General features: G+C 38.6%; 1 protein-coding gene across 2 annotated transcripts in view; it reads right to left on the bottom strand.

Moving 5' to 3' along the window:
- The window catches only part of FBN2 (fibrillin 2), a 114,956-nt gene that overhangs the window by 70,976 nt on the left and 19,488 nt on the right, over positions 1 to 24,492 (bottom strand). Inside the window, exons 6-15 of one of the 2 annotated variants that reach the window (XM_021551872.4) lie at positions 22,295 to 22,492; positions 17,619 to 17,744; positions 14,050 to 14,175; positions 11,994 to 12,146; positions 10,996 to 11,229; positions 10,048 to 10,185; positions 4,207 to 4,326; positions 3,504 to 3,629; positions 2,735 to 2,857; positions 1,591 to 1,713 (exon numbers count right to left, since the gene is read on the bottom strand). In XM_021551872.4, the coding sequence (XP_021407547.4) occupies positions 1,591 to 1,713; positions 2,735 to 2,857; positions 3,504 to 3,629; positions 4,207 to 4,326; positions 10,048 to 10,185; positions 10,996 to 11,229; positions 11,994 to 12,146; positions 14,050 to 14,175; positions 17,619 to 17,744; positions 22,295 to 22,492 (1,467 nt within the window). Of the gene's footprint in view, positions 1 to 1,590; positions 1,714 to 2,734; positions 2,899 to 3,503; positions 3,630 to 4,206; positions 4,327 to 10,047; positions 10,186 to 10,995; positions 11,230 to 11,993; positions 12,147 to 14,049; positions 14,176 to 17,618; positions 17,745 to 22,294; positions 22,493 to 24,492 lie in introns of those variants that run through there. The other variant, XM_085567223.1, reaches the window with a different exon arrangement.

Genomic DNA, 24,492 nt, shown 5'->3' with positions numbered 1-24,492 from the left:
TTTAAGATTTTTTGTCCTAGGAAGGGAAGTTCCTGTCGAAAATGCAAGCTTTTATGGTAAACCTTAAAGCGTAACTTCAAATAAATGGTGTTCACAGATGATGGCCCAACCTGTCAAGCCTTTTGCTGCTAGTACTGTGGCAACATCAAGTAAATGAAAGCACAGAAAATTGAGTACTGTATTGATTCTTTGCAGCTGTATCACTGACAGGGGTAAAGATGAGGCCAACTTGGAACACAGAAAAGGTACTGAACAGCCTGTACTCAAATCTGGTTTTGCTGGTGTGCCACTGAGCAGTGAAATTCCAATATTTAAAAGAGTACACAAGGCCTTTTCTCATTGTTTAACGTCTCACTGCTTTCCTCCAAACTTTTAATAAACCAGAAGAAAACAACTCGGCTACCACACAGGAGGGAACACAACTTGCATTTGTTGGTTCAATCTTTAGTACAGTTTTGATTGCTAGAACATTTAATTTACTTAAAACAACAAAATTTGGGTTCCAACTGAGAATGTGTTTTAGCTTTTTTTGAGCCTATGTTTTTAAGACAGTCTCAGTTTTTATCATACATTTTTAGAGCTGAAGTGGTAACAGAAGGGGCTAGCTTGTGCTGGTACTTGGTAGAAACACTTGTCCTAGGTCTTGTTTTTAAGAGTTTTGAACTTTAGCACCATCTGAAATGTTATTTGAGCTGATTACAGCAACACGAAGATTTAGTATGTCCCATTCCTTTGGTGTGAGAACTTCCAAGTTCATCACTCCATTGTGATGCTGTTTTCCCATTATCTGGAAATATGCTGATAAGACAAAGGCAGATACAACACCCATGAATCCATCAGCAAGAACAGTCATTAATGATTAATTACTGATTAATAAATATGATTCTTGTAGAGCCTCTGCTCACTAACATGCCTGATGACAGACACATGCAGGTGCTGGGGAAGGAGAAATTTTGGCGATATAGAATTGATGTTCTGATACACACAGGGAAAAGATGATATCTCCCGTGGATTAAATTAAGGAATTTCACAAAGTACGCACAGTATCATAACTCTCAGAAATCCCTGTCAAATATTTATTCCTCTCATCCCTCCTCATCAGCAATCAGCAAGAGAATGAGGGATTGAATACTTCTTACCCTCCACACTTTTTTTAATTCATCAGCTTGAAAATTATTCATTTTTTGTCCCAAGACCTCCCTGAAGATAGCTAGAGCTCCTAGCAGAGTTTAGTGAAGAACCTCTTAAATTCCAGCCAGTACCATTTGAGAGGATAAGAGGCTGATTACATAGCAAAATATTATTTTTCATCAGATTAGAAAGAGTATGTCTCAAAACCAAAAGGAGATGCCAGGAAGAGTAGGCATTTTAAGCTTACTTTTATAGGAGCAACAGGTAAACAAGAGGTACTGCCTCTCCAATTCCACAGAGGAAATTGAGTTTCTTGTATTTTAACAACAGGATTATGGGATTGCCACAAACAAGACGTCAACATTATTCAGAAGGAAATAATTTAATGTATTTGATAACTAATTTACCTAATAATCCCACTTGTTTTTCTATTATGAAAAAATAATAGATCTGACTTACCTACACACACACGACCATCAACTCCAACAACCAAGCCAGGTGGACAGTCACACCTAAATGAGCCTTCAGTATTTATGCAATGACCATTCATGCAAATTCCTGATGTCTGGCATTCATCAATATCTAAGAGGAGGCACGACATTTCATCAATCAATCTGGCTTTAAGCAAGATTACAGCTAATATTTTCACAACATTATCAATTTACTTTATGATAGCAGATAACAATATCTTTGCTTGTTTCTAATAAAACTTTAATCTGGAAATAATCAAAATTTCAGCTGCATGAACAAAGAAACAAAAAATCCCAAAACACGAAGAACTATAGAATTAGAAGTACTTCATATTCCACATCAAGCAAAATCAACGATAAATTTTCCCTTTTGCCCATCCCATGATATTTTAATTTTGCATTAAAGTATGGCTAAAGAGCACTAGACACAAAATATCCTTATGATGGCTAATTTTAATTTCAAATAACTTTTAAGTGGTCATCAATTTCTAAGCACAACTGCATGTTATTAAGAAGAGGACAACAAGTAGAAATGGTTCCGTTTCAAATGAGTAGACTAAAAATTTAGATTATGTAGTGGAAGTGGCTTAAGCTCAAAACTACCTCTGTGGGCAGCAACAGGTATCTTCAATTAGTTTGCTCAAACGGAAGCTAAATCAGCTAATAATTCTTAAAATGTTTAATAAAAGTTTTTAGTGATTGCACTTTAAAAAGTTTATAATGCTGTGTGACCCATAAAATTACTCAGGTACTATGCACTCTGAATTATCAGAATAATCATGTGGAAAATGCGGGGGGAGGGGGGAAGCTGGTCAATGTAAAATATTTCAAACCTCTTAAATTTACCATACTGCTGCTCACTTTACCATTTTACAAAGGGCCTGAATATTTTGATGCATTTACAATGCTCCCAGATTTTTCAGAAGCTAATTTATTGATCAGTGTGGCTTTCCTAACACTGTTAAATACATCTTTCAGTAAATTAAGGATCTGTCTCCAGGCAGCCAAAGAAATCTATTTTAGTGAGGAGCAAGGTGTTAATCAATCCATATGACCAGAATGCCATTCTTGCAGGGATGAATAGACAGGAAAAACCATTTTCAACCAAAAGCCCTGCCCTAATTTTCACATACCAGTACAGAAACGTCCATCTGGAGCCAGGACAAATCCTGGTTTACAGATGCATTTAAAACTCCCATCCTCGTTTATGCACATCCCATTCAAGCACATGTTTGTTGTGGCACACTCATCATGGTCTACAAAACATTGCAAAGAAAACTGCTTTTAGTTTCTCACCCTGCAGAAGACAACACAGTGAAAATAATCAGTTAAGACTGGCGTGCCATATTTCTTCACTTGAAGATTCATTTCTAATCATAACTCTGATAAAGTATCCCAAGATACTTTATTTCACTCCACAGAAAAAGCAGCAATTTTTTTCTTTCGTGATGTGATCAGTTGCTTTGCATATTTCAGCAGGTTGTGTATGAAAGAACAGGGCATGTCTTCCTTTCACACATGAGAGGACAAAAGGCTTCCATTGCCTGGGAGGATAAAACTTGCTGTTTATCTAGCAAGACTTTTCCTTGACACCATGCAGCCAGACTTAAAAACACATATTTTCTTCAGCAATTCTGACTTATGGATAGTATGCTGTGAAGCTTTATGGAAAAACATTTTTCTTAGGATTCTTGAGGAGAGGCCCAGCTTTTAAAAAACAAAACTTACCTCAAATTTTCTTTGAGATCATGTGGTTCTGTACAATAACTATTTGAATGGAGGGCCTCTAATTTCACAGTATTTCAAAAAAGGTAATCTCCAATGATCCTTACCCATAGCATTAAGTACAATTTCTAGAACTACCAAGCTAATGCCTGCCCCATTCTTTAGAAGGGTCCTTACCCACACAGTTTTTTCCATTTGTAGTCAGTTCAAACCCAGCATTGCAAATGCACTGGAAGCTTCCTTCAGTGTTCACACAACGCCCATTTTTACAAAGAACACCATTCTGAACACACTCGTCGATATCTAAGGGGAAGAAAAAACAAACCAAGCCAAGATAAAACAAACCAAGCAAAACAAACTAAATCCTACACAAATGGAGAACTACAGTTAAGATGAAAATACATTTAGAGACAATTATTGCTTTGAAAAATACTGGCACATCACTTAATCATTGCTTAGAAAAAAGTTCAAAAGTAAGTTAAGAATTTAGCCTCCTTGCACCAGGGAAAAATATTATTTTTTACAGACATGTACAGCAAATGTTACATTTTGTGATGCTTTGCAATTTCTTCATTAATAGTTTTAAAAACCTACTCATATGTTCATCTGCATGAATACACAAGAAAGCACCTATAATTCAATATTTTTTATTTTTTAGAACTCCTGTCTGGGAAATTCCCCGGATGGATATTCCAGAATAATGGACAAATATTAAAAGACAACAACAAAACAAATGAGGTGGCAGCCCAGATATAGAACGCCAACTGATTTAACACTGGGATTTACTGAAATGGCACTCCTATCTTTCAAATTCAAATGGAGTCTGATGCGAGGGGTCAGAACATCTGCAGTGCCAGCAGAAATGGAAGAGTTTTCTTACCAATGCAGGCTTGCTTGGTGGGAGTTCTCTGGAAACCTGCGTGGCACTTGCAGTAATAGGAACCAGGTGTGTTGACACAGTCCCCGTTGGAGCAGGGGTTTGATGTGCACTCATCAACATCTGCTGGCAGCAAAGAGAACCATTAGTGACTTCACAAAGTCTACAACTGGGTTGTTTTTTGTTTTGTTTTTTTTTTTTTTTCCCAAGTCTGGAAGCTTCTGAGTGAAAAAGATGGTAACTAGCAGCCAAATGCTAAATACTAAAGCCTATTCTTGGTGCAAAATCACTGCTTTGCCAGGAACATGGGGCTGTTCTTGGTTCAGTAGGCAAGAAGTGAAGTGGCACTGAATAATTTGTAAGCACCTTGAGAGACAACAGAAAAAGAATCTTCTCGAGGATTGTGAGACCTGATGCTTGCCTTAATGGTTGGCTTAATAAAACCCAGTTTCATTTAACTCCATGGCCATTTTTGCCCCTTCACAATAAATCCAGCACTAATAAAAACAGGCACTTTAAAATGAGAGCAAACCATGGCATCCAAAAGCTACCCCTATTATATTACAGGTTTGCTGTAAAAAAGTGAGGAGGGGCTGCACACCAGCAGGAGGAAATCTTAATGGGACCACAGTCTGTGCACAACATCTCAATTATTTATGCCCCACTGCACCCTCAACCCCAGTCTTTGCACTAAGTAATGTCAGATTTAACCTAACCTTTTTCTATAATATACCTTACTCTCCTTTCCAAAAGTTTTGGGTATTTGGGTGCAACCAAGCACATTTTAACCAATTGAAATGTCAGCTAACTGCTCAGAAATAACACTTATTTGACACGGGGCTCTGAAAACTTCAACAGCTCTTTTCAAGAACCCTTTCCCAAATTTGATACCCAGTAGTTACCAGCGAGTCAGATGTGATTTTGGTCACAACAGCTATTCCCAGATCTAAAATATCACCAATTGTTCTCTCAATTTCTGTAAACCCTCCAGGACCCTTGCCCACCGTAATCCAGGGAGCAGAGTGGGTGTATCCCACTGGTCTGGCAGGGCAGGACTGCTGGATCAGACCCCACTGCAGCTTCTAAAAGATGACCTAAGCAGCTACTCCCTGTTAGAGCTCAGTTTAGAGGAGACAAATGGATCCCTTGATGAAATACCCCATTTCTTTATCAGCAACTTTTGCTAATTTAACTTTTTCCTCCACCTAGGCCCTTCATTTTATTTACAATGTACTTGTAATTACTCATCTCTTCATTTAGGCAGGTTTTGAACACCACAAAGCTAGTGGTGATTTGCAGGAGTTTCTGGCATCTGGCTAAAATCTGCCATAAGAAACTGTGAAGCCACTGCTAATCAGTTCCTAACAATGATTATTTCCCAATGCATTTTGCAGTGTGTGCTTCCAGAAATACCAGGAAAACCCCAGGACAATCCTCATGATCATTTCCACTCACACCTTATCAAATCTGGTCCTAGACCTTAGCTCATTACATCTTGAGAACACTGGGATTCAACAAGAAATTGAAATCAAAAGAATACTTATGTGTAATTTCTAGAAAGTGCTGTCCCACAAATAACTTCTAAAATCACTATAAATGATGACAAAAGGACAGCTTTGTTCTAATTTAATCATAAATAAGACCCCATATTTAACAGGAGTTACAGTGTTAATGAACACAAAGTTTAAACCAAGAGCATCACTGTACAAAAATAGATCTGTGTTTACACAAGTCACTGATATAATTTCCTGGTTTACAGCAATAAACTGTGCCCAGATACAAACTGTACAAACAGTTAAATGAATAAAGGAAAAGAAAATGGAAGAATTAAATACCTCCCCACACAAGTAATTAGCTTGTTCACGTTTGCATACCTGCTGATCCCACCACCACTGCAGTAAAACCACAAGAATTGAGACAAGATAAAGAAAAGAGGAATTCAGGGTGTTAAACACACAGGTAACTGATTTTTTACATGCCATGCCTGGGTGTTGGGATGATTTTTGTCACGAGTGGGCTGATATTTCACAAGAGGTGATTTTTCTCAGTGCTCAGCTGATATGGGAAGGGGTCCAGGACTGAACACTCCCCTCCACAACAAAGTCCTCAGCTACCAACAGAACATCAACTCAGGATCACATCTTGACAATAGTTTTTTGCCATGTGCCCTAATTCCAATGAATTTACTGTATTTTTTATATCTTGCCTTATTATAAGGGAACACAGAGGGAACTTTACTTGATGCAACACTCATCCATTTTGTTTAGTTTTCCTGCAGAGAATGACATTTAGGACCTTCTCTATTACAGGCTTCAACTTGCTTCAAAAAAAAAAGCCCATGTTCATGCTAGAAAGGATCTGTCTGTAAGTTTATAAACTCTGCAGCAGGAATGCAGAGGTTCTCTAAGAAAAAGCTGACTTAAGCTTCAAAAATCCTCCCAAAGCCATGTGCATCCTTCATGCACATTAATTCCACATGGACTATGCGTCTTAATATGCATCTTATTTTTATAAGCTCTGGACAACTGAGGGAAATGGCAAATGTATGTTAATATAAAGGAGTTGTTGGCTTTGAGTTTGCATTGAAAGCATGCATATTCCAGCAGTATAAACAGGAAACATTTAAGACAGAGATATTTAACCCATTTATTCTGTCCCCCAGCATACCCCCTTCAATGTCAAATATTTCTATTTCAGCACTTGCCTCACACACATCTCCACTTTTCAGTTTTTAATCTCTAACAATTGTCAGAATTCTCTCAGGATCAGCAGGAAATTTCCAAAAGCCCCCCTAAAAGACGTACTGCAATGAGTCTGGAGACAAATTATGAAATTTTAAGTAGGCCTATTTGTAACTAAAATTTAACACAGCAGACCTACAGGTTTGCTCCCACTTTTTAAAAACTCTCTGCAGTTTTATCCAGAGTTTTTAGAAACAGAAATTAATAAAGGAAGGTAATAAAATTAAAACTATTTTGGAGAAAAGGACTGACTAGTTAGAATCAAACCACTTAGGACACTCATGGTCCTTTGTCCATTAAAAACATTCTGTTGTGAGAACAGCATAATGCAAATTTAGGTCAGACAACAATAAGTAACACCATAGTTTGGTGGGGGTTTTTTTTGGTTTCTTTTGTTTTGTTTTTGGGTTGTTTTTTTTTTTTTTGGTTGTTTGCCAGGATTAATCTTGAAACAGGACTTTAAGTCTATAGAAAAATATGATATGTAACCGTTTCTAGATCCTTCATTTATTGCTTTGGGTGCAGGCAGACAAAGAAGCACAGAGCCATTAACCCTATTACCAATGCCTCAAGACTGTTCTGTTAGTAATTAAATAAATATTCAAATTATAATATATAAATCAACCATAATTTGTATATATATATATATATATATATATATATATATTAGAATATATATCCTGCCTACATTTCCAAGTAATTTGCAGCAACTACTGTTCACAAATCTCAGATTCAGGGGGGAACTTAAGATACTTTGGCTACTTCTTTATAATACAATTAGAAAATAACAATGAAACAATGCTATGTTATATATAGAGCTTGCTTATAGTTATTTATAGAGTTCACTTAGAGTTATTTATAATTTACAGAGTTCACTCTCTTTTAAAACATCTGAATTCAAGCAGCTACTGAAAAGGCAAACCACTGCAGAGCTGAAATTAGTAATGGTTGATTTATTTCATAAAAGAAAAAAATTAGTAAAATGACACAAACTTTTTTGAAGACATTTTGGGGGTCTTTTCCCATGTTTTCAATGTGGGGCAGCCCTGTAGCTGGCTGGCACTGCACCTTCAGCTTTTGTTAAACCAACTGAAATTTTTGTTTTTATCCCAGTGCACCCAAAATTGTCTCTGCTTTCATTCTACTCTTTCATGCTGAGGTAAGCATTGCAAAGTCAATATTAAGTTTCTTAAGTGAAAATATATTTTCACTGGGCACGTACCTGTATGCTTGAGAATTAACCAGGTAAACTTTTTTTTCCTCCCCAATGCACCTATCAAGCTAACCTCACAGTTTTCAGTTTTCAGGCACGTGGACCCCAGACTGAAAATTAGATACAACTTCAGTAATTATCACAAGCCAGGAGTAGAAGGGGAACTGCCAAGCAAATGTCCTGCAGGGTGACCTCACAGAAGAGACAGGGACAGAATGACAGCCACATTATCAAGAGCACATTGTATTTTTCTGTCCTAGCACCCAGATACATAAACCTGATGGGCCTTTCAAACCATGGATTATTGCTACTCCAATGACACCTGAAGAACTAAAAATTTTAAGTTCATATAGCTCCACTTGCTGCAACATATGTGCTTCAGATTTTATTTTCAACTTAATGCCTGATTAACAAAAATATGAATACAAGATGTAAACTAGATTTCAAAAAGGTCAGGTAGTCCAAGACACCAGATAGTCCTTGAGTGTCAAGGTCCACCAGAGTTAAAAATATTATTGATTTCAGTGATGCAAAGTCTAGTGCCAGGGCTCTCCATACTCTATAAGGAAGAGCCATGCAAGGCAAACATCACAAAACTCCAGCTCCCCTCTCACAATGCAATTATGGCTCCTGACACCCAAAGATGCAGCAAGAGATAAAGCCCTCTGAAATTCCCAGAGATCAGAGGTACAGGAAACTCTCACCCAAATAAAAAAAGCTAGAAAAGTTCAGGCTCACTACAGCACAAAGGACAGCTTGGAAGAAGAACTATACCAACCTTCAAGTGCAAAAAAGTGAAATTAAGAAGGCACTGAACTGCTTTCCTTGTATAGTGAAGATAAACAACAAAAGCTGAATCTTTTTGCAAATGTAGTGTTTAAGTTAGATTAGAGGCCCTGAAAACTTTCTGGATATTTGACTATGGGAGCAGTACAACTGCTTGGGGAAGTGGTGGAATCCCCATTAACTGATTTTTCTTAAAATGAGGGTGTGCAGTGGCCAGGAGTGGTGCAGGTACAACCAACCTCTCTGATGCAAAAGCACAGCTGAGCTAAGAGGAGACCAGCAATCCACAGACACATAGGAAATTTATTCTCCACCCACATTTACTGTGAGGCAAAGCTATTGCTATAATAAGCTGTTGTGTGATACTTTTCATTCACAGACCTCAATTTCTTGATAAAGACTCAGTAAACAAGGGTTCAAGCCAAAATATAACCAGAACTTTTTATTTAGGATCCCATACATTAATCAATGTATCCTGCATAGGAGGTTCCTCTCCATACAACCACCCCACAAGAACCCCCAAATCTCGTATTTTCTCTGAAATAACCTATGAGTTTTGGACACTGCAAGAGTGAAGTCCAGAGTAAAGGAATAAAAGTACAGGATGCCAAATTTAGTTCTTGTCATATAAACGTAGCATTCTGTATTTTCATCTGAAATGCAAATTTAATCAGAAGTTAATTAACACAATTTTAAAAGTATTTTAAGTCTTTAAAATTGTCATTAATCCTTATGAGGACGCAAAACATAAATTCTACCCTTCATCATCTTGATCATAACAATACCACATCCCAAAAGTCGAGCTTTGTCAGCCTAACAAAAGAGAAAGTGAAGCAGAAATTACTTTACTGAATGTGAGAAAAATAGCCTTTAACTACAGGAGTAGGAATACTCAATATTTGCAATTCAAAATTTTTCTTTCTTGGTATGAAAACAGATAGTTCTCATAGAAAAATGAAATTATTCTTGTGCAACCAATACCATGGTCTTTGCACTCTTTCTGAAGAGTAGCATCATTAAAATGAATATGATTTATTTTTGTAAAACAGCCCAGATTTTAAGCTGAAGAATATTAGAATAATGGATTTTGAAGTGTGCACTCACCTATACAATCCCCATTTGCATCCTGCTTATATCCCATGTTGCATTCACATCTGTAACTAGAGGGGGTTGGTATACAGCGTCCATTCAGGCAAAGGTTGGGATGGTGCTTGCAGTTGTCAATTGTCTGATTGAGTATTGCTAATATAAAAAAATCAGAATGAGAGGCAAATATTCAGATTTTCAAATGGAAGTAAATATGAATATTATACTTGGCTTCAGAAAGGAAGTTGGAAGGTGCACAAACACATAAAAACCCTTTTTTAAAGCACTGCCTGTTGACCTGACAGTAAACTAACAACAACAAACAGCTCTTGGAAATAAAAAACCACATTAGACAAATATTCTTAAACATGATTTACCAGTTCTGTCTATAGCCTGATGAGCCTGTCAGTGAACTCATGGATAAATCACAATTTTGTGTGAAAGTCAAAGCAATTTTTGGTATACCTGTCTTAATAATACTTCTTACACTTTATGATCTCTATGGTTGTGACGCCAGGGATGTGCTTACACATGTCATGAGCCATGTTTACATCCATGAGACTCCTGAAAGAAAGTTATTCACCTTGGGCTTTCAGCCAAGGCAGTGTTTCTGCAGAGTAAGTAGGTTTTACAGTTGGAGGAGAAAATACAGAAGGCAATTTGTTTTAAAGTGGTTTTTGGAAAACACCTAGAAATCTGGAGTTTTATAAGTGCTGACAAGGATATCTCAACAGGGACAACGCTGTAAGTGAAGTAAAGCAAAAATCTCTACCTTTGAACTCTTGTTGATAAAAGGGCTCCTGAACTTCCTGATGTATCAGCTGAGATGCTTAAAATGTGTTTGAATAGTAAAGTAATTTTTAAGTGTTAAGAACACCATACGCTATCCAGACTGAGCAGTAAAAAGAAAGGAAAAACAAGAGGAATAGCATAAAAAAAAAGAGTGAAACAAGTCGGAACACTTACTCAGCCCCGTAATGATCGGGCCACTTCCAGTGGAGCTGTGACCACCTGCTCCTACCCCTGCTCCACCCGCAGCCGGGGAGAACCCATTGCTTCCTGGGACTGGGATGAAGCCAGCTCCTCTTGGTCCGAATCCATTTCCATTTCCCCCGGGATGGAACCCATTCCCTCCTGCTCCGCCGCGCCGGGCGCCGCCTCGGGCAGGGGCACCGTCCACACACAGCCTGCGGTGGTCATCTGCCAGACACGGGGGACAGAGCAGCTCAGAGCAGGTTCAGCCCCTCACAGCCAGCCCAAAAGCAAGGCACAGCTCTCCCCGTGGGCTGCAAAAACCAGGGAGGCAGATCCTCCTCTCCCCGACGTCGCGCCTTCCCCCTGCCGCTCCGGGCCTCCTTGGGATGTGGCAGGTGTTGCTTGAGGAATCAATGGAAAGGAGTGCTGTAATTTAAGGATGTGTTCTCAATTATTTGTTGGAACTGTCTTCTTGATGTGCTGACAGCAGCACTGTAACTCACTGGTTTCTCAGAGGTGTTGATAAAGAAAATACCTTTCATTAGGGATGCGCTCTTTTCCTCTCTGAGCAGAACTGAAAGAATAACTTAAAAACTGGTGCATTCTACTTCAAAGTAACCCAAAATGCAATGGAACAAGAGAGCAGCTGCTCCTTTAGATCAAAATTAAGACCCTAAGAGTCATTTCCTCCTTAAGCCTGACCACAAAATCTTCCCCATTTCCCAAAAACTATTTCCAAATCCAACAAAAGAACATTAAAGAACCAAGAGCCAAACAACCACGGACCAAAAAGAAAAATGGTTAACAGATGGCAGTATCAGTATTAAAACCACGGAAATTAATAATAACGCAATCCATGACCTTATCTTTATTTTTTTCCTCTTTAGCCTACATTTTAAAGCAGTTTAAAACACCCCAGTGACCTCCACCCAAGGCAGAACGAGCAGGAAGAAGGAGAAATAAGCCAGCCCAGCCAACGGGGCACTCACCAGATCCTCTGGCAGGACACAGCTCTGGGGCAGAGCCACTGGCCCAGCAGTAGCCAGACTCACAGCAGCACTGCCTTCGGGTGAGCCTCCCGGGCAGCTCCTGCACGCAGCGGCCACTCGCAGAGCTGGAGAAGCAGCTGCCTGCTCTCTGATCTGGCAGCCAAGTTAAAGACAAAAAAAACAAAAAACAGTGACATTTCGGTGATGCCGCTTTTGTTTTCACCCTTCTCGCTTTTATATATTGTCTGTGTATTATTTACACATACACTTGTAGCTTTGTAGCCTCGTCTTGGAGCTTAGTTTCAACATTTCCCTTGGCAGAAAGACAAAAAAAAAATTCTAGGATCCCTGTGCTGTCTTGGTTCTCCTTAGAAAACAAGGCTGAAACCAGCTTTCCAAGATAGATTTTTCTAAACAGATCTCATCCTGAGAGGGGAGAATCCAGAAAGTGCCAGAACTGGGGGGAATTACTTCCCCAGGCAGGTTCCTGACTGGGGGGCTCTTGTCAAATATGATAATTTGCAGAATCCATAAAAATTGTACATGTTTTACACAGCAGGCACATCTTGGCCTTTTCTACCTGATGAATTTGTGTACTTGTGGATCCTCATATGAAGTTACCCTTTTAATCACTCTAATTGCGTCTGACTCATATTTTTAGGGCCAGAGAAAAAGCCATCAGCCTTTTTCTCAAAGCTACCTTCCCCCTGATTTTCTGAGGTAAGGATGAAAATGCTTTACAAGTTGTAAAAAAAAAACTAACAAAACCAAAACCATCCAAAGGAAAACCCCCACAACATCCAATAATTATCTAACCCACATATTCCACTCTGGATTTACTGTAGGATCACACAGGTGCAGTGGCATTAGCCTTGCATTAATCCACCATGCAATCCCTAAAGTTAGCTCAATCCAACAAGGAAATATGGATGATATGAAAACCACAAAGTGACACAAAGAAAAAACAGATATATATATAAAAACCCTACTATGGCACAACTTGAGATCTGTCATGTAACAACAGCGACATCAAAAAATTCATTTAATAATTTTTTTCCTTATCTTAGATGTAGCTAATTGAAAAAAACTGCTATTCAGCTTGCTCTGCTCAGTTGACTGAAAGTGCAACAGAATATTTAGCAATGTCCTGTGAAAACTACTCTCCTTCAAGGGCAGATGATCTTTTATTGTCAGATTAGGGCGTGTGATTTTTCTGCAGCACTCATGTTTTGCAAGCTGACTTTAAAAATCAAATTGTAAAACATGCCAAGATCCACAGAAATTTTGATCATATTGGAAATCATAGGTTTTCAGTATTCCTGAGGCTAGCCATAATGTATTTGAAGTTGGCACTCCTCAGATGAACCTGAATAACAGAAGGTGGCTATACTGTTTAAAAATAACTAATTTTAAATCACTTGTAGGTCTTGTGCTGCTACTTGCTTACATCATTTATCTGTAAGTCAGAAAGCCCTTGATAATTCCTACCCTTTCCTCAATAAGAGAACAAAGAGCTTTGAGATATCTGAAATAACAAGAACCACACAAGACCTATAAAATGTATTAGTGTTAGTAATTGTTAAGGTTTTTTACACATGGTATGCAGTATTTATAGCTAATTGGTCAGAATGGTTTAAATCACATACTTGACACATGCACCTATATATAAGAAATCAATACATGGAAATAAGCAAAATGGGTTTTTATAATGATTAAATAAACTGTCCTGTAAAAGGTGAAATCTAATGAAATCCAACACTTGGTTTGCTTCATTATCTGTTTCTGACAAATTAGTGACACATCAGCATATGCTACGTAATACCTTTTGAGTTTATTTTTGTGCCTTACGTTGACCACTAAAGGTTAAACCAACCTGTGTGAGATGAGATTTGAAGCACCAAGTAGGGATAAACATTTGCTCCTTTAAGACCAAAGTGAGCTTAACTTTTGGGCTCATCAGATGCAGATTCAAGAAACAAATAAAATTAACAGTTCCTATGTTTGCCAGGTTGAGACTCTGGGGCAGGGGGAAGTGCCAGATGTCTGGAGCACCTACCAGGGGTGCAGGATCCATCCACAGATGTGACAAAACCCTGAGGGCAGATGCAGAAATAACTCCCCACAGTGTTGGAGCAAACACCACCCTCACAAATCCCTGGGACGACACTGCATTCATCAATATCTACCAAAAAAGGAAAGGAAATGGGATAATTAGCAGAGCACTTATACCGCACTAAAAAGAGGGGGAAAGCTTTTCTGAAATGAAGTTTTTATTAAACTCTGAACAAAGTATTGCTGGTGCTTGCTTACTGAAAATAGTTTTGTTTGCCACCTGTTGGAGGTTTTCCTTATACACTCATTTCTTTAACACTTCAAGTCACAGAGTAAAGGAAAGGAAGCTGAGATTTCCTCCTCCTGAGTGGCTCAGTGCCACCTCTGAGAAGCACAGAACAGCTACAATGGAATGCCAAAATACACATCCTGCTTTCAGGACATAGGGAGTAGGATGGCACAGCAGCCAGCCAGGACATCTCTGGGCTTCCTGTGACCACACAAATACTGCTCACGAGATCCTGACTGCCTTCTGGCCCCCCTAACATTCCAGCTGTAGCCACTCAACCTTTAGATGCATTCAAATATTTCTGCTGACTTGAACACGGAGGCAATTTTGTGTGTAAATATGTATAAAATGAGATTGTCACCACGCTGACACAGATGAGCTGCTGTGTGTAACCAGGGGCTGCCAAATTCCAAAACTGTTCCAGCATTGCAAAGCCCATTTGTAGCAGGCAAGTTAAAGGCAGATGGAGGAAGTTTTTCACCACCTCTGCAAAGTTGCAGGATGCAGACCATCCTTCCCAACTGGCTACATGCAAGGGAGTTTAGCACTCTGCAGGGCTCTTGTCCAAGAAGGACAGGAATCTGGGAAGGTAAAAAAGCACCCTCCTGAAATCTAGGCAGTGATCAGAGTGGCAGGAAGACTCCACAGTCTTCTGCAAGTGGACAGGAAAACCAATTAACATGGAGAACCCTGGTGGAAGAATCATTTATTTAACTTACTAGAGCAGCAATGAGTAATTGGTTTTTTGTTTCACTGTTTTTTTTAGCCAAATCTCTGTCTCCCCTTCCCCCTCCCTGGTCCTTGCACATGCAATTATTTCAAAATATCGCTATTACCTCTGACTGGAAATTCTGAGACTTCATCTCAGGAAGGGTTATTTTTAGTGAGGCTGCCTGAAAATTTTACTCATTTTCTTCCCTTCCCCCTCCAAAACACATAAATTAATGGTCTCACGGAAAATGCTCCAAATATAAGTAACAGGGAATGCTATATTAAGGGAGAGGAAGACTGGAGGCATGAATGGATCCAGTGCTGCACACAGGATGGGACATCCAGTCTCAACTTGAGAAAAAATTGAAATGCATGACAAAAATGTTTCAGATTTATTACCCAGTGAGTTTCTGCCTCAAAGACCCAGCCTAGATACCAGCAGTTCAGAACTTGTGGCTTTTACTGCTAGGCAAAGCAGGGTTTTATAAATAAGTTACAAGTACCAGAAATGGGGCTCTCAACTGCCAAACTCTGGGAAAAGGCTCTTTGAAAATAGTTTTAGTCTAGGAAGTAATATTAGAAAGTAGTAATACCTGGTAGGACCAAGTCTAATGAAATGATACACTGAAGCTGGAAAATCTGAAATAGAACTATTTATTTTAAGCAATTCTTTCCATTTTGGTGCCACTTTTTGTTTTGCTTTTGTTTTTTAAGGCCTTAGTCTGTTTTATATAATCTCATATGAAACAGATTACATTAAAGTCCTAACCTTTTGGTACCAACAGTACATACTTAACATATCAGTACATACTTAACACACAAAAACTTATCTTTTTGGAAAAGCAACAGAGGCATCCTACCTCTTTAGAGCACCTTAAATTGTAAAGGGTGTCACAACTAACTACATCTATTTAATGAGTATGATGTATCTCATATTTGAGAACAGGAAGAAGAACACAAACCCTGGAACACAACAATTAATACTCCATCCCTTTTGTAAAGCAGCAATCATAACTGGGAGTTTCTCTACCATTTGTTCACTTCTGAATAACACAAAGATCTAAGTTCCACTAACTCTGAGAGATAACAACATCCTAAAAATGAACAGTATTTCATTCATGAAAAGTCAGTGAAAATTCAGTATATTGTAGACAAAAACTTTTAAGAAAAAAAAGAATAAAGGGTTTGGGGTTTTCTTTCATTTAGCTAAGACATGACATTGGTGGACTGGATATCTGGAATTTGGTACAATCCCTGTAATGGTCTTTCCTAAACTTTTACAACTATTAGGGGTACAAAAAGCACAACATGGACATTCTTACTAATTCTAACCAGAGCTGCTGTTTCCAGGAAGAGCAACAGGAGAAAACAAACTTAACCCACAAAATACCTCTGGATGCTCAGGGGCAGAGAGTATACAGGGGATCTCAAATCTCTCCTTAATTAGGAGATTGCTGTTATAGTAAACAAGCTCTAAATATTTATGGCAAGATTCCAGCCTCTGAACATGGGAGCCTTGACTATTACTGACTCCAACTCGGATTTTGTCCTTTTTAGCCAGTAAGTGACATTTGATCTGCTTTTCCACACCTAAAAGATGGAAAGGAGTGAGTTTTTATAAATTTTTACTTAGGCATTACTTGCAACAGCACCAGAAGCAACATTTTCACTAAAAAGCACATGATTTTTAAACAAACTACTTAATTTTTCTGTGAATGTAGTACTAGGCAAATCTCAACAAAACTCTGATGGGATGTCCAAAATTGGCTATAAGCAATGCATTTGTTTGTATCTGAATACTGATTAGAATGTAATTTGGTACCATAATTAAATTGCCAGCAAATAACAAGTCAAAGCCTTTAATAAGAAAATCCTCTTATCAGCACAACTTGAATGTAAAAGCATGCAGTGGTTGAGTTCTGATTTTTTCCAAAGGCATGAAAAAGCCATTGAAATCAGTGAAATATTCAGCAAACTCACAAAAACTCAGCAATTTTCTTTCTCATCATTTTAAATTATAAGGAATTGCTGATCTTAATTGTATCAACATATTTACTGAGTAAATATGGTCTATGTTTATTAAATACACTTATTAAAGACGGTCTGCTTTATTTTCCATCTAAAAGAGAATGGGATTTCCTTGGTATTTTTCACCTACCCAGACTCAACAAAACTGCTGTATTTCCTTTCACTCTGCAGTCACTAGGCCAGAAATATCTACCTGACCTAGAATATATCTTTTAGAAAACAAAGAAAATCCTAGTAACTCAGCAGCAGTTATATGGTACTCACACACAGAGCTTTTATCAAGAGTTCTGCATTTTCAAAGAAAATAAAAACTGTTTACCCACAAAAGCCTGTCAGAAAAAAAAAATATGTAATGCAAACTAGGAACAAGCAAGTAGAAAAGATAGGATGCTGCAAAGTAGAAACAAAAAGCAGAGTTCAGTGATGCTATGCCTGTCCAGATGAGACTGTACAATTATCCAACTATTTAATAATGCTCATTACCAAAGTGCTCTTATGCTCTGCATAACTCCTTCTTTGGTATGTTCTCCTACAGCATCACTTACCATCACATTTTTGAGTTGCTTCATTCTGTTTGTGGCCCACAGGACACTTGCACTCGTATGAACCTACTGAATTAACACAGTTTCCTCCTTGGCAGACCCCAGGGATAGCCTGGCACTCATCAACATCTGCAAACACAAAAAAAGGCCCAGATCTGATTGTTTCACACAAGATAGATAAGTTCCTTTCATTTCAGTAAGTTCTACTTCAAGTTTTGTTAGGTTTTTTGTTTGTTTTTGAATTATTATTGTTGTTTTTGTGTTTTTTTTTTTTTTTTTTTTTTTTTTCTTCCCAGCTCTAATTTGGTTACACATAAACCACCCCATGTTTCTGTATGTTTTTATACAAAACTATCCAACAGGATATTTTTCCTGGTTGGCTTCCTTAGCATCTGTACCATGAAGTTACCAACCAGGGGTTTCAGGAATATTCTGGACCCGTTTGTTCCAACTGTGCGGTGTCTCCAGGCAACATCTGGCAAAAATATGGAATTCTTTCAGGTGGATGATCAAAGCCTTCCACCTGAGTTTGTGGATTACAGTCCTTCTTCAGTTTTTATTCCTCATAGTGCTCATATTATAGACAAACCTATGGTATTTGCCTTGCCCAGTCACCCATTTTTTCATTTAGGCAAGTATAATTTCTCATAGTTTAGGGAGAAGGCAAGCACTTTTTGGAGATTTGGGGATTTTTTTTTTTTTTTTGGTAACCACTGGACTTGGGTTTTAGTACATTTGCTGAGAAATTTGCATTTAGCTCCTGAGTCCATGTTGATTTAGCCAGCATACTGCCATGTCCAAAATGCAACAATTAGACTGCAAATGGATTGAGGACTTTATCAAAGGCATAGAATTTTTTTTTTTTTTTTTTTTTTTTTTTTGTCTTTTCTCTATTTATTTCCCCCCTAAATAACCAGTGCTTGCTGCCTGTTCACTTGGAAATCAAACATTTAATGTTTCAAGCACTTTAAGGAGTGGGGGGCTGGACTGGGTACTCTCCAGAGATTCCTTCCAACCCCAATTATTCTGAAAACCTTGACATGGCTTAGCAACATCTAGAGAGAAGATGGTTCCAGCACTTATTGATGCACAGCTCCCTGCTGAGTAAAATATGTGGTGTTTGTCTTCTGACCCTGGGGCCTCAAAATGCTTTTATCACACACAGTGTGCCTGTGCCTTTTGTCACTTATTAACACCTAAATTAAGTTTCCTGTGTCAGCAGAACAGTTGTTAAAAATCCACTGTGTGTCTGACACAGTTTTAGAAGTTGAAGATGTCAAGGAATAGTGAATTAATGGCAGCAGCAGCAAGCTATGAACACCTCCCAGAAACAGGAAAATGTCACTGGAGGCCTGAGGTGAACTGAATTTTAATCTCTATCAATTCCATCAATTTATTCCAGTTATTTCAAGACAGCAAATAGATGCTGAAGCCTAAAGACCCAATCCAAATTATGCGATCCATCATACTGACATATTTAAATGTACTTACATCATATTTAATTGTTAAGAAAGCAAGCAGATTCAACTTTAATCCTAAGATAAACATATATACATGCTAGAAAACTGATACTTTTTTTTGTCAGTATCACCTTTTGCTGAAAATCTAAGTTTGTTTTAAGACATTATTGGTGTTTTGGGACTGAGAAAAGTCAAGAAGAACAGAAGTATTTTATTAAAAGGGTGTATTTTATCAATTGCTTCCTCAATGCTTTAGGATATAAGAATTTTTCTTTCTTAAAATACAAGCAAATTGAAATGAAGCTTTTTTTTTAGTATCTTTGACAGTTAGGCTAAACCACACATAAGTTCCAGCATTATTAATTATCCACTTACATTTTTAAATCTCAACCACATTAACACAAGAAAGTTTTTACCATAAACAGCAAATTTGATTAATATCTTTGCAGATACAGTTCTACATATAAAAGTTCAATATGTTACAGATGAAGCAGAATGTTTCCATGTCTTCATAGTCTAATATTTTTTGCACTTTTGCAGAGTTTTCTCTGCAAAATGGCTGTGGGATTTGCACAGCTAACTTTAAACATGCACCTTCCCTTTCTGATCTGTGGGCTGTTTCTCAAAAAAACTGATAAATCAAAAAAGTTCAGGAAAAATAAATCTACTCAGATGTTAACATAAATTTTGGGGTTTTTTATTTATTATAGGAGTGACAACAATTATCCAAATTTTAAAATCTCTCTTTAATTCTGCTTGGAATACGTATGGGGAGTCTCCTTGTGATTGATCTGTCATGTGGGAAATAAAAGGTGACTTGCTCATGAATATAATGGAAAACTGTTGTTTCTTCATCTGCATCCTAGAAAGCAGAAATACTGCACACAACAGAAATAATACCATACAATTGTTCCCTGTTTTAGTAATTATTTTCACAATAGCAGGAGGTGATCCTAAACAACACTGCCAATATTTTCAGGAACTCAGACACATTAATACCAAGCACAAGACTACAAAAAGAAATCAGAAATCTTCATTAGGAAGTTGAACCTTCACCTGCCTCCTCTCTCTTGTCCAGTTCACCTCAGTGCCTTTGACATTTAGACACTGTATTCCTACACTGATATTTTCTCTGATTTTATCTCCTGTAATTGCACATAACCATGTCAGCAACAGAGAAAGGAAGAAGAACCTTCCTATTTTCAAAATCTACTCGGCTGTGACCACTCTTCCCTCCTCAGAGCAAAAAAATTAACTGCCTGCAGGAAAAGGGTGTAGGTGGGAAATGGAGCTGTTGAGGAATGCAGGGAGGAACTGAGAGAACATCCAACACAGGATTTCTCCCATTATGCTTCTCCCAAGGCCATGCAGCAGTGGCAATAAAGCTCACTCAAGCAGAACACTGAAGTTCCTCCTGCCTGAATTCTTGGAGAGGGATGTCTGAACAGTTAAATACCTTTTTACGACATGACTGAATAGAAACTTCCAGGGAAAAAGAAAAGAAAAAAAAAAAAGAAAAAAAGAAAAAAAAAAAGGAGTCACAACCAAACAATTTGAATTTTGATTGGTTTTACTTTTCTTAGAAATTTTTAAACTTGTTTAGGGTAATAATGAAGTCAACAGTACTACTGCAATGTTCTATGCAAGAACATTATCCAGAAAACATAATTAACACTCAAAGAGTTAAAAAAACCCATTTAAGATGGAATCATGCAAACCCTTTGCAGAGTAGGAGCAACTTCTTGCTTGGGAGTTACATCTTGTCAAATTTGGATCTCTAACACATACTGAAATCATTACTCATTTTCCAACAGCAAGGCTTGCAAATTCCACTGATTTTGAGTTGTTTTAAAAACATCTGAAGTGTGGACTGAGCGAGCCTGCTCTCCCTGATGTATGACAAAGGTTCTTTTCGTGAACAACAAAGGGGTTTGTGTCCTCAACAGAAAGAAAAGCACTGAAAAGCACAACAGATACATCTGTCTGCCTCTAAAACCCTCAGAGAAAACACTTGGTTTGCTCTGTCGTTTCTCTTGAGGATGGCAGAGCACCAGAACAGGCTGCCCAGGGAGGTCTGGAGGCATTTCAACCCCACCTGGCCACACTCCTGTGTCACCTGCTCTGGGTGACCCTGTCCTGGCTGGACTGGACGATGCCCAGAGGTCCCTTCCAACCCCAGCCATCCTGGGATTCTGTGATCTTATTTCAACAGACTCTGCACTGCAAATGTGGAGTTTGGAAAGGCACAAAGTGCCACATCCAGCCCCTTCCTGCATCCAGGTGGGATGGTAATTCATAACAAAGCAGACACGGTGCTGCCAACCTTCTCACACCACAGAGCTCAGGTGAGGAGGAGTTGCCAGCACTCAGAGCTCGAAAGGAAATGTCTCAACTGCTGGAAGGCAAAGATTCTGTGAAATAAAGAAATTCTGTCCCTCCCTTTTCTCCAGAGAAAGGCCAAGCATTTCTCATCTATGCCCTGCCATCACCTTGTAAAGTTGTGTGCTAAGCCCAGCTGACATAAATGCAATCCAAGCTCCCTATTTAGCAATTATATGTCAAAAATGCAGCAAAAATTGCAGCTGTTCAGACTTCCTTTGTTTACCCATCACACAAAGTCGACTACCACATTGTTTCTATGCTCCCCAGTGGAATTTAGCAACATGGTTAAACGGGTAGCTATTTGCCACAGGGAATATATTGCCAGAAAAACAAAACACAGCTATTGTGGACATGGGTGATAAAGAGCACCACTGATCTCTCACATAATTCAAACGAAGCCCCAGGAGCTATGCCAGGGTCAGCTTGGCAGAGCAGTTTCAAGGACATTTTGTATGTGGCCAAGTTATACAATGGATCTTGACCTGGAGATTGCAACATGCACCCCTTCTGTGGTGCAGTGTTTCTGGTCCTGACACTGTTGTGAAAAGAGTGCCTAAAACACATTAATCACTTCAAGACAAATGGCAAAACACAAACTCCTAGCTCCGACACAGGAGGAAAAACATCATCAAATACTTTTCCTCAGTATTGATTAATAATGACTTTTTCCAGGCGCTTAAGCTTTGCTCTTTGGGTCCAGCAGCAAAAAACCTGCAGGCAGCGAAGCACGCCCGGATTTTACCCCAACACACAGACCACACCAGGGGAAACAGCCACATTTCAAGGGCACTGCGAGGTTTTCGGGTGAATCCATGGAGAATTCCAGGCGGGGCTCACCTTGGCAGGCGCCGGTGCGGATGTTGGGGATGAAGCCGCGGCGGCAGGGCTGGGGCTGGGCAGGGCACATCTCGCAGGGGTGGCCCCAGGCTCGCCCCACGGTGGCACAGCACAGGGACTTGGTGCACACAATCCCCGTCAGCTGGCCCTGGCACATCTGCTTGCTCACCTGGGTGAAGCACGGGCCTGTCCTGTAATCTGGGGGGGAAAAAAGGAAAGGAAAAATCGCTGTGTTACACAAGGCGCCGCACTAGCAGCTGTAGAATTAATTGTTCTTTAGTCCAGTAGATACCTATATTTAAAAAATTCAATTGAAATTTAAGCTGCATCACTGCTTACAGAAACCACATGACACCTTCCACATGGAAGCTAATTACTTCTTTTTCATTTCAGTTTTGTTTCTTTCAAAAAGACACAACCAAATGAAAGGCAGCTGGACGCAAAATTGCTCCCGAGCATTGACAACGCATCCAGTAAAACCCACAGTAAGCAAAAGAATTTTACAAACAAACAAGCAAGCAAACAGAAGAAGAGATTAAGCAAACAAGGACTGGAAACTGATTTTCTTGCTTCTAAGCTACTTCGTGGTGATTTATAGGAGGGAGATGCAGACCACAGCAGCCACACAGTTTTTCCCTCCACATTGACCAAGATGCATGCCAAAAGAGTCACAGAATCATCATTCCAGCTGGAATGCCTGTTCCAAAATAGTGCTACCTACAGAGGACTGATTGGCAAACCACCACTTATTTTCAGAAGAAAACCATGAGACAACACAGCCAATCCAAGCTGTATGCAGTACACTGAATAAAGCACAGAAAACTACATGAAAATATGCTTCTGGTAGAATTTCTGTGAAGAGTTAGTTCATTAACACTGAACCTGTATAAAGAGAAATTTTTTTACATTATGAGTCAACGCAAACTGGGGTCAACAATTAATTGACATTCTCTAGGACTAAATAAAAAACACCTTGTTGCTCTAAGCCAGATTTCACATCCTTATGGGAACGATTAAAAAGAGAGAGGGGTGAAAAAAATAAGGAAAGCTTTTATTCAGACTCAGTCACATGAAAGAAGGCACAACAGTGGAGTGAAGGCTGATCAAGCTGCTGTAGCATCATCTTTTTTCTTTTTCCCTGTCAAAAGCAGGCTCCAACACTGATATGTGGAGAGCACAATGTCTTCCACACACTTTAATTCAGGTGCAGCTGGTCCCACAACAAGATGTAAATGGAAAATTCTTGCTTTCTATAACTTGATACTTTCACCCTGAAAAAGTAAGGGCTTCAACATCTTTGGAAAGCAAAAAAATGGTCTTCCCAGTGAGATGTTATACTGAGCTTCCTGGGGTCTTAAAATGGAAGTTCAAACATAAATAAATGTTCTGCTCCCTCTCTTTGGTAAGTGTCACTCAGGAATCAGTCTAGGAAAGACTTTTGCAGTTATTTATACATGCTGGTAGTAAATTTCAGCTGGGCTTTTCACTTTTTTAAAAGTCAATAAAGTGCACAAGCACAGGAATGCCTGATGATAAAAGAAGATTAGAAGATCTTAAATACTCAGCAAGGCATGCCAACTTTAGTATTTCTTGATTGTCATTACAAAACAGTCTTCAGAGTTACCCTCTGAGCTTCCCCTGTGACCATCAAGCCACAAAAATGGCACTTCTAGCAAAATAAATACACGATAAAAAGAAAATCCTGTCCTTGCTCTACACACTCAGAGTGTGCACCTTTGCACAGGTGCCTACCCATGCCTTAATAAACAGAAAATACATAAATCTAATGGTCAGATTCTGTAACCAAGCAACACTTATCAGCATAAGCCTACAGCGTGGTTTCTATTCAGAAATACATTTTATAATATTAGCATTTTAAAATATTACGCTAGCTTATTATATTATTCTTAAAAAGTGCACCCATTTTAAAAATCTTTACTTGTTTAGTTTATCCAGCATGAAGGCCAAAGGTAAAGAGGCTGATTAGTGGCTGCTCTTCTATACTATGAGGAAAATATAAGATTTTAAAATGCAAAGTGAAGGCAAGCACGTTTAGGTTAATGGTGAAGTTCAGCTGTTTACACAAAGATCTGAAGTCACACAGTAAATTTTACATGTGGGAAACAAATGCAATAAAAATAGATGCTATTTTGAAGCCACTTTGTAGCTTCAAATGAAGCTGTGGATTTGTTTCACAC

This window comes from Lonchura striata, chromosome Z (genome assembly GCF_050655825.1).
Source record: "Lonchura striata isolate lonStrDom1 chromosome Z, ASM5065582v1, whole genome shotgun sequence".
Classification (NCBI taxonomy): domain Eukaryota; kingdom Metazoa; phylum Chordata; class Aves; order Passeriformes; family Estrildidae; genus Lonchura; species Lonchura striata.
Note: the sequence above shows the minus strand (reverse complement) of the source record. Positions and strands in the feature narration are given on the sequence as shown.